At 35.6% G+C, this 10,796-nt stretch overlaps 4 protein-coding genes across 4 annotated transcripts; 2 read left to right on the top strand and 2 right to left on the bottom strand.

Moving 5' to 3' along the window:
- Positions 1–397: 397 nt before the first annotated feature.
- On the bottom strand, positions 398–1,520 carry LOC18011505 (ethylene-responsive transcription factor ERF107). The gene has a single exon (XM_006394427.2). The coding sequence runs from the start codon at positions 1,396–1,398 to the stop codon at positions 607–609; it is 792 nt and encodes a 263-aa protein (XP_006394489.2). The 5' UTR covers positions 1,399–1,520; the 3' UTR covers positions 398–606.
- A 1,113-nt stretch (positions 1,521–2,633) lies between these two features.
- On the bottom strand, positions 2,634–3,941 carry LOC18012928 (ethylene-responsive transcription factor ERF104). Its single transcript, XM_006394426.2, has one exon. It carries the CDS (start codon positions 3,620–3,622, stop codon positions 2,864–2,866), a length of 759 nt encoding a protein of 252 aa, XP_006394488.1. The 5' UTR covers positions 3,623–3,941; the 3' UTR covers positions 2,634–2,863.
- Positions 3,942–5,755: 1,814 nt separating this feature from the next.
- LOC18012927 (oleosin-B1) lies at positions 5,756–7,342 on the top strand. The gene is made up of 3 exons (XM_006394425.2): positions 5,756–6,003; positions 6,417–6,690; positions 7,083–7,342. The coding sequence occupies exons 1-3, from the start codon at positions 5,756–5,758 to the stop codon at positions 7,293–7,295; spliced, it is 735 nt and encodes a 244-aa protein (XP_006394487.1). The 3' UTR covers positions 7,296–7,342.
- Positions 7,177–10,602, top strand: LOC18013018 (probable transcription factor At5g61620). Its single transcript, XM_006394424.2, has 4 exons — positions 7,177–7,187; positions 9,426–9,748; positions 9,853–10,064; positions 10,150–10,602. Exons 2-4 carry the CDS (start codon positions 9,430–9,432, stop codon positions 10,600–10,602), a joined length of 984 nt encoding a protein of 327 aa, XP_006394486.1. The 5' UTR covers positions 7,177–7,187; positions 9,426–9,429.
- The last annotated feature ends 194 nt before the right edge of the window (positions 10,603–10,796 follow it).

Below are 10,796 nucleotides of genomic sequence, written 5' to 3'. Positions count from 1 at the left end.
TTTCTGTTTGCTTTTTAAAAATTGCAACTTGTGCATATCTCCATCTTTAATTGTTGCGTGTGGTCCATCCAATTCCTTGTCAGATTTGCAAACGAATGATGACTTGTACCCAACCATGAGACAAAACTTTGGCTGCTACATTTTTTAAATCTGGTCACTCTTGCAACTTGTTCATCTACTCAATTCATTGATTCACGCTTTCTGGACATGTGACGTAATTAATACTGATTGTGTCATTGGATTACAGTTTCTCCTTTTAGGCTTATTCAGGTCGAAATACGATCAAGTACCACAGAATTAGATAAAGAAACAGATGTAGTTCGATTGATTTAGGTTTTTTCTCTTCGGTTTCACCCTCCCAATCTAACTAGGAAGTTTTAATCTCTGAAAAACCGAATTTTGAAACCATTCTTAGACAGAACTTTGTTTCCATCTCTTTAGGACGTGACAAAACACACAAGTTCCATTGTTACAGGAACTCTTCAGTACATATTTTGCAAGACTTTTTCACTATACTAATCTAACATTTTCTTGGCTCTATACATCATTCTTCACATACTTGAATACTTTACCTATACTAAATAGATATAAGCATTACTAGTCCCATTAGTTCGATGACGATGATGAATTACTCGTAGTTGTTCCTTGAGGCTCCGGTACATCACTTCTCCTCCTCTTCCGGCATGAGTTGACCGGAGCATCATACTTTCCGGCATCCAAAGGAAAGTTGAGCACAGCTTTTCTTCCCCTGAGCTTAAAAGCTGCATAGTCATAGGCTCTTGCAGCATCAATATCACTCTCAAAAGTGCCTAACCAAATCCTGGATCCTTTCTTCGCCGGATCTCGAATCTCTGCTGCAAATTTCCCCCATGGCCGCCTTCTCACGCCTCTGTAATGTCTTGTCTCTTCGAACCTCTTTGGTCTTTTCCGGTCTGAGACAGTCTCAAACTCAGTAGATGTTGTTGTTGATGATGATTCTGCTTCCGTTTGCAGAAATTGTCGGACATAGGAATCTGGATCAAGAACCGGTGAACTGGGTTCCATTTTAGGAACTGGGTTTAAAGGTTCTAGAGACCAGAGTCCTGAGACAAAAGCAGCATCATCAAAGACAAAATCTTCCATGAAATCATCAGGGATCATCAAGTCTTCAAAGAGATGCTTCTGCATAACCTCCAAATCAGAGCTTTCCTCAAAAGTCGCCATTTTTAATTTTTTTTCTTTTCTTTTCTTTTGCAGACAAGACAGGAAGAAGAAAAATCTGCTAGTGATATTTTGAAGAAAAGTTTTGATCATTTTTAGGTATATAAAGAAAAGAATCCTAAACATGTGTTTGGCAGCCATGGGTGTAAGGTGTCGAAAGTCTCTCTCTGTCTCTCTGGTTAACTCTGTGGCCCCCATTCTTATCCATTAACCATTTATGGAGACAAGTTAATATCTTTTTGTTAGGACTCAATTTCAAGTTTGCCAACTTGATTTTGTCTTTGATGGTGACTAATTTCACTATCATCCTAAGTTATTTGCCAACAAATGTGGGTGTTAGCTGTTTAGTCGTGACTATTTTTCTTAACTATCATTTGATTCTTGTAAAAGAAATTGTTCCTCTTTTAGTTTCCATTGCTTCAGATGCTATTTATGTGTATACATGAGAATATATTTTCGTAGTTTCATTTTTGAAATTAGAAAAACAAATAAACTGCAAATGGGAACGCCAAACTCAAAACAAAAATTTGATTGAGTTCGCTAATGTTATGGGTTCATTTAATAAAACATACACATTAGATGTAAATTCATAAATACAAACAAAAAAAGAAACAAACAGTCGAGACCTGAACTACTCGGCTGCAATCCAAATTTAGTCTCCAAAAGCTAATGTGTTTGGATAAATATATATGATTTTCTATCCAGTCAACAACAACAAAAATTGATTTTCGTAATAGTAATGACTCGCCAGTTTTTTTTTGGTCGGAATGACTCACCAGTTGAACTCTAATATCAACAGATATTTTGCATTTTCACCTTTTTTTTCCTTTGAAAACTTGCATTTTAGCTTATTTTTTTCCTTTGACAACTTGCATTTTAACATTCGAGTAAAGCAATAAGATATTATGCACGATAACTATAACCCGAAGAGGAGAGACAAATTCATCAAATTGCTTTTCTTGTAGGGTTCTCTTGGTAGCTACTTGCTGGAATATAATTTGAGGCAACTTGATTTTTCTTTGTTTCTACTTAATAGTATAGGGCTCCACATATTTATAACCAAACCTTACCCTCTTGCTCAGTTGCTTAACAATTATACTTTTGATCAGTACTGAATATTAATTAATCCTCTTCGTTAAATAGTAGCATCTTAGATAATATTGATTACTTATCCTTTTATGAATGTTCTGTAGATAATCCTAGCTAGGGGGCATTATTATTCATTGGTGTGTTCTACTATTGTACTTTTGAAAATCTTAACTTTTCTTTTGGAATAATGTGTAATTAATTAACTAATTATTATATTTTTCTTACATAACCTTTCTAGCTCCTATTTAATTTTTCTAATCCAGTTTTATAATCTATTGACTATTATTTTAGCAGGTAGAGAGTTGAATAAATATGACTAAACGAAACTAATTAATGACCAATAATTTTTCTACAATCATCAATTTTATAAGAACATCGACAAATACAAAATACATTTCAGAATTTCAACATCCATATTTTTCCTATAAAAAACAAATGAATAAAATGATTGGTACTACACTACTAATTTGATATTTGTACACTACCGCTAACACTTAAATTATTATAAAAAATAAAGAAATTTATGAGAGTGACGCAAGTGAAAACGTCATCGTCCGTTGAATTTTCCGAAGGTTCAAGTGACGGAGATAACGGAGAAGTCGGGAGATGTTGGAGTTAATGGAGGAACACTGAAAATCCCATCTCCTGCTCCCACGTCCCAAACTCCCATCCAACTTGACGGCGTCAAAGGCACCGCCTCCACCTCAGCCTCCGTTGTATCACTCTCTTCTTCCTCAACTTTAACCCTAACCGCTTCCGCCTTCTCCTCCTCTTCCACCGCCGGAGAAATCTTGATTCGTTTCCGTTTCCCTAATCCGATGACTCCTTCCTCAAAATAACTTTCGGACGCAGCCCTAACATCGAGAGGGAAATTCAAGATTGCTTTTCTTCCACGCAACTGAAACGCCGCTTGATCGTAAGCTCTTGCAGCTTCGACGGCCGTGTCGTAAGTTCCAAGCCAAATTCTAGAACCCTTTTTGTTCGGATCCCTGATCTCCGCCGCGTATTTTCCCCATGGCCTACGTCTTACTCCTCTGTAGTGCTTCTCCTCCTCTTCTTCCCTCACCTTTGTTGTGCAGGAGACCGTTCTCGGGACGGATAGATTTGGTAAGGGCGGTTTACGCCGGTTAAGAGTCGAGTTCGGTTTAGGGTTTTGGTTATTGATGGTTCTAGGGCTTGTTTCTGAGCGAAAGTGGTGAACTTGGTTGGTAAACAGAGGTGGGTCAGCTTCCTGAAGGGTAAAATTGGAAACTTTGGTTTCCATGGAAGCAAAATCTCTGAGAAGGTGTTGGCTTATGAATTCGATGGCTAAAACTTCTTGTTCGGTTGCCATAATCACTCCTAATTAACACTCTGATTGATCTTTGTATCTGTGTGTATGAGTGGAAGTGTGAAGAAGAGTGACGAGGATAATAAATAGTAGTGATAGCTTTGGAAAGCAAAGAGAGGATGTTCGAGGGAGTTTCGTGGATCGGACCGAGAAAGATCATACGCCTTGTGTTGTTTGGAGTTGTAGTGGACTGCTGACTTGTTTTCTTTATCTTTTAGATTTCGTTTTAATTTTGTTTTCTTTTCTTTCTTCCTCCTTTTGTCTTGTTCATCTACATAGACTTTTATCACATAAAAAGTACTTATCAAGTTATCATGATGACTTCTTTTAGACTTTTAAATATACAGATCTAGTTAAAGTTTTGGTCTATACTCAAGATTTATTGAGATTTTAACTGTAGTTGTTTGATTGAGACTATCAAATTTTTAAGGACTAATTGTATTCTGAAACCTTCAATTTTTTGGGGGAGAAAAAAAACTGAATTTAGCCACAAAAGGGTTTTCTTTTTAAAGGTTTGGCTTAGCTACTGGTTCCATTAGATTTTTTGAAAAAAAACTTTTTTAAAAAAAACTAGATAAACCTACCTCAATAATTAGTGTTCTTTTGTAAACTAACGCTATCGAGTCATATATCAGACTCAATGAGGGTTATTTTCTAAGAAGCATAAGAAAATGAGGCGCACGTACTTTCTGTGTCTAGTTTTAGATACGTTCATTCATCATATGCACACGTACTTTTTGTGTCTAAAAAAAGAAATAAAAATATTTGTGCCTATTTTTCAGATATTGTATATTTGTATTATAGTATATGGTAACTTAGAAAGCTCACGTATTTTGAGTGTCTAATTTTGGATACGATTATTTATCATATTTATTATTTAGTCAGGTAGTCGGAGACATACAATTACTCGCGCGGTCCCTGCGAAAGCATTTATTACCTTGTATCACCAGTCGAATATAATTTTTTTTAGAAGTATAAACGACAAGAAAAATCATCCATCAAGCAAATATGGTTGCAGAAAAATCTGGAAACTTAAATATAATGGAATATCAACATATTGAAAGGTTAATTTGTTTCATACAAGAAATGAAGTTGAATTGTCTGATCATTGTGACTAAAGGAGCGACCACTCGTCAAAACCAATTAACCAACTGCCACGGCTAAATTATTAATTAATTTGTTGGCTCCACGAAGGAGCTTACACTTCAACTTGTCAAAAATTGACATTTTCTTGTTTTCTATGAATCAATACAAAGGTTTGAACTTGTTTTTTTTGCCATACCTCGAAACAATTTCCATTTTGCTTAATCTATTATACAACTCAGGAATTTTGGGTTCTTCGGATTTTTTTTAAATAATTCTTGGACGTGGATCGAAGCACTGTGTATGTCGTATATTTAAAGCGTTGAAGTCGTTAACCTTAATTTGATATCATAATAGATTTTTGTTTGAATTTTACCCGCAATCAGAGCAAAACAACAGTTGACTTAAGTTTGCTTGCTCTACTTCAAATGCTCGATTAAACAATTTATGATTGAGAGTGAATATTCATTCATAATTAGAATACTCTTCTGGAAAACGATGTCGATACGACGATACCTACGAAGTTCACTTACTAGCTAAATAGTATCGAAAGCGATACGACATCATACTCCAAGATTGAGTAAAATCAAAACTTTGGCAAATTTGGCTAGAGAAAAAGTGGTTAAGAATATTGATTTTTTTTTTTTTTTGGGAAAAAAATCCAAGATGAAATTGAGATCCGACATATTGGGTTGAAAGAGAGGCAAATTGCGAATATACGCAGATTGTCTTAGCCAAAAAAAGAAGAAGCAGATTGCGCATAACTAGTTAACTACTCACTTAGATATTCAAACAACCGACTCTCAGTTTAACACATATTTGAGACTTTTGAGTTAAATCAAATAATCAATCTGATCTTCAGTATAATTTTAGTTTTAAAGAAGAGAAGGGGGAGAAACGAGTTAACGTGACGTAAGGCAACTTCATTGGCAAAGGTCACAATTGCATGCATGGACAATGACATCTTCAGACACGTGTCCTACAAGTAGACCGTATTAATTGATTTCTTCCAAAACTGGACCCACTCTTTTCGTTCAGAATTTCGATTACTAGATGCGTTTCGTCGGCACAAAAGATAAACCAGCTGTTTATGGCAGTATAGCCGCCGTATCCCTTATGATCCTCACCGGTTTAACCCTCGCCGGTACGGGCGTGGTGTTAATCGTTATGACGCCGGTTTTCGTATTTCTTAGCCCGATTCTCGTACCGGCGGTTATCACTTCGAGTTTCCTGGCCACGGGGTTCTTAGCTTCTGGGAGCCTCGGAGCATCGGCGATCGCCCTCCTCGTCTGGCTCTACAAGTAATCAATTAAGTAATCAAGATTATTTTACCCTGAAAAAAAGTAATCACTTAGCTCTTTTTAGGCCGTTCGATTTTCCATCAATACGTACGTTTTGTGATTAATTCAAATGTTTTGAACAAGATAAAAATGTTCAAATGTGTAGTTAGACTGATGCATCTACGTATGGACTACATATATTATGTTATCTTTTGAACTCGTAGATTTTGAGAAACAATAATTTTTTTAATGAATATTAAAGCATGTTTTTAAAATAATTAAAAGTACAATGTTCATCATTATCTTTTCCTTAACTATCGTTGACAAAAAAAAAAAAAACAATTTCGTTTATTATTATCGATTTGGCTTTGCTTTAACAATGATTTTAGTTACCAAATTAGGATTTGGTTTGGAGTTAACATTAATATCTTTAGGAAAGAAGAAGAGCATTTTAGATATAATCTGCATGCGCGAGTTCGGCCTAAAGGGGATATAGGTGGCAACCTGTCGGGAGGAGATAGGCCGCCGGAAAAAGATACGGTGGCGGGGGAAATTAAGCCGGCAGAAAGAGAAAAGCCGGTGGAGGAAGAAAAGCCCTCAGAAAAAGAGAAATTGTCTGAAAGAGATAATCCGGCGGAGGAGGATAAGTCTCCAGGGGTAGTTAATCATGCGGAGGAAGAGCCAACAATAATCCCTGAGATCTCAAAGGTGCTCTAGTTTTGATTGATATTCAGGTTTTTTCGTTTTGACATTTAGAATTCACTGATTTTTTAATATTTATATATACATATAAATTAACACACACAAATTAAATATATAATGTGCATACTCTAAAATAAAAATTGATTAATAAAGTTTATAGCTAAGCTAAAAAGGTTTTAGCTGTCAACTTGTTAAAACTTCCAACAAATATAAAAACTTCACAACTTTGTTCAAATCCCGATATAATCAGTTTATTACCTAGCTGTTTATTAAGAGGTTCTAAATACGAAAACTATTTAGTAAATAATCCTGCACAAGTGCACATTAGTTACGTACGCGCGCGCAGCTTTCTAGATCGACCCTAGTTTGAGAGTTCCTTTAATTTTGTGTTATAATAGGTTTTGTTGGCGGAGCAAAATACAGTTGGCCCCCAGCGTTACGGTTCAAGTACTTCTACTCAAAGATCGCATCATCAAATTCGTTTGGCCATGGATCCTACTAAAGTAAGATCCCTTTTTATGAAAGAATGCCAAAAAGTCCCTCGTGTAGGAGCGTCTGCATATAAATACTTTACTTCACGTGACAAAAAATACTTCTATTCACACAGTTAAAACCATATATGCATGTATATCCACATTGTTTTAAGTAACATTGTAATACCCACAATGATGCTAAATCATATGCAATTCAAGTATTTTTTTTTTAATTTTTTTTACGCCATGGATCCTTCCCGCCTTCCATACGACTGATTAGTGATATCTTATGATTTTCTTTGATATATATATACGATTTGAGAGAAATATCTAGCAGCTCATTTTTAGTATTCATACCAACTATATACGATCGAATACATATATACTGCTAGGCAGAACCGGTTTGTGAGATTTTACTGCTTAAAACCCTGTTGCTCATAATTAAAAAAAAATCACAATTCTGCATCTATTAGAGTCAAACTGACGACCTAAGGTATATTTTCTGGCGCCTAAAGTAAGGGTTTTAACAGCCTTAACTCCGGGCCAGCCCTGCTAGGGATATTTGAGGCTAATAACATGTATACGCTCTTTTTGTTGTTCATTGGTTTTGGGTTTGTAATAAGTTTTTGATGATCAGTCGTTTAGCATATTTTTTAGAAATTGTGTCATGGCTTATTACACCTTCTCTTGGGTGAGGCGAAGTGTCATGGACCTAATCAAATGCCGCCTTGTTCTGCTGTTAACTAGGTCCAAAGCACAACGCCCTTTTTCTTTATATTACTCATTCAATATGAAACATGTCAGATTTACCCATATATACACCCTTTGTTATATTCCTTTTCATTAATTTAGTGTTGTTTTTTTTTATCAATTGGTATGTATGCCAATACTGATTTTTTTACATCTAGAATCCATAGATCAGAATAGTTACACCTCGAATTTGACATGTACGAATACTCTAGAATTTTGTGATATTTTTTAATCCATGTACCACTCTGCCGATACCACTAAAACTAATTGAACCGTACACAACGGATTAAAGAAAACAGAGTTGTACAAACTATGGCTATAGAAAATGGTGGAAGACAAAGCTTACTAATTTAGACCGATCGATGACGATTGAGTGCTACAAAAAGAGCGTTCCTACGGCTCCCTGGTGACGATGGTAAACGACAAGATGCGTAACTGAAAGAGAATAAACAGCAGATTGAGACTGCTCAAACGGCTTGGTCTGTGGAGACAAGTTGCCGCTCCTAGGGTTCCAAATTGTTAAATTACTTTACAACTTTGTACTTTGCAGTATTTTTTGTAAAAATAATAAATAAAGATCCATAACAATCGGAAGACCAAGGTAATAAGGTTCCTAATTAAAGAAACGATATACAGTATTTTTTTCATTTTATTTATAATTCAGATGCATATCCAAGCATTCATTTGGATCTCAACGTACGCGTCTAAGCTGCCGGCTGGACCATAAGGATAAGTGTATAGGACAGTTATTTTCTCGCTGGTAAAAAAAGATATAGGGATGCTAATTAATTAAGTTTGATAGGCTGTAATATAAATTAATTTTAGTGCTCAGAGATATAAATTTGGTCATAATTTTTAAGGAAACCACTGATGTGCAAATTCCTTTTTGACATTGTCATATCATATGTACTTTTTTTCGGATGATAAGAAAATATATGTGGATACTGAATTAATATAATCGAATTTGTCGTGTGCGTGCTAAATAGACTTTGCCTAGCTACATTTTACATATATTTTTTAAGCAATTTTTACATATCTCAACGAATGTATTAAGATAAAGGTAAATTCCAACTGCATTATAGATTGGGATTTGATATATTGACAAAAACAAAATCCGGGTAACTTAATTAGGAATTAAATATCTCAGCTATATATCCGGAATTAATATCCAGTACATGTTTTAGCTGGCAAACAATCCAATGGCTGAAATCTCCACTAAGCGTAACCTAAAAAATCTAAACCCTTGATTATGATCTTATGCCGATTCTGCTGGATTTTTCCTTATAATAACTATCCAAATAAAACAGATGATAAATAAGGAAATGCTTTATCTCTCAAGGAAAAAAAATGGTAAAACACCAAAGACATTCACCAAAACCAGCTCACGCATATTCGGATAAATATCGTATATATAAAATATCTATAATTACAAGCAAAGATTAAAGATATAAATACAGTTCGTGAGATCTCAAGAAAATTCCAACGTGCCTGACCTAGAGAGACCGGAGAGACAGAGAGAGAGATGGTGAAGGAGACGGTTACGTCGGCGAAGACGTGTTCACACTGTGGCCACAATGGTCATAACGCACGGACTTGTCTTAACGGTGTTAATAAAGGAACCGTTAAACTGTTCGGCGTTAACATATCGTCTGATCCGATTAGGTCGCCTGAGGTAACGGCGTTAAGGAAGAGTCTCAGTCTAGGAAATCTCGAGTCTCTTCTCGCTAACGATAACAGTAACGGTAACGGTGATCCGATCGCTGCCGTTGAAGATACCGGCTATCATTCCGATGGTCAGATTCATTCTAAAAAGGGGATATCCGCTCATGATAAGAAAAAGGGTAAATTTTTCTAAATCTCAACCGATCTGATGAAATCATAATTAAGAACACGTGTTACAAGTTAAAATAGTTTTCTTTATATAATTTAAAAATCAAATTATCAGGGAAGCCATGGACGGAAGAAGAACATCGAATTTTCTTAGTCGGATTGAAGAAACTGGGAAAAGGAGATTGGAAAGGAATTGCAAAGACTTTCGTGACGACAAGAACACCAACACAAGTCGCGAGTCATGCTCAGAAATATTTTCTTAGGTTAAATGCTAACGACAAGAGGAAAAGACGTGCTAGTCTCTTTGACATCTCTCTCGAAGATCAGGTTTTTTTGTCTTGCTACCCAAGTAATCCATTACTCGGAATTTTTATTTTTTAATAGATTTTTAAATTTTTGGTTAATTTAATAGAAGGAGAAAGAGAAGAACTCTCAAGTGATGAAGACAGATGCATCAACTTCATCATCGAAGACTCCATTTAAACAACCAGTAACCGGCCGATCTCAAGAACCGGTACAAGTTCAAACTCAAACCGAGATATCAAAGCGGTTTCAGAATCTATCAATGGATCAGTACATGCCAGTCTACCAAACCGTACCACCTTACTACAACATTCCACCTTTTATGTTCCATCCAATGTACTACGCCAATCCTGAACCGATTAGGTTTGTTCACCCTTCTGGTATACCTGTACCAAGGCATTTACCGATTGGTACGCCTCAACCTGATCAGTCAAATAAGGCTTCTCAAATGGCAAAGAAAGACTCGTTGGAGCTTGATATCGGTTTGCCTTCACCTCCTTCTCCTCCACAATCTACCGGAGCAACCGACTTGACGGCCCATGGCGTCATTCATGTGAAATGAAGTCGCATTTTTTAAATATTTTTGTTTTATAAATATTATATAGGTTTATCAGTTTTGTCTTGAGTTTCCATAAGAATATATACATATATATTCAAAAGTTTTGTCATAATCGGATTTATGTACAAGTTTTTCTCAAATTAGATTAAATTAAATAATCTATACTTGGTTTTAAATGTAGCTGCTCCTTTATTAAC

This window comes from Eutrema salsugineum, unplaced genomic scaffold, assembly GCF_000478725.1.
Source record: "Eutrema salsugineum unplaced genomic scaffold, Eutsalg1_0 scaffold_6, whole genome shotgun sequence".
NCBI lineage: Eukaryota > Viridiplantae > Streptophyta > Magnoliopsida > Brassicales > Brassicaceae > Eutrema > Eutrema salsugineum.
This window is presented reverse-complemented; position numbering and strand designations above follow the sequence as displayed.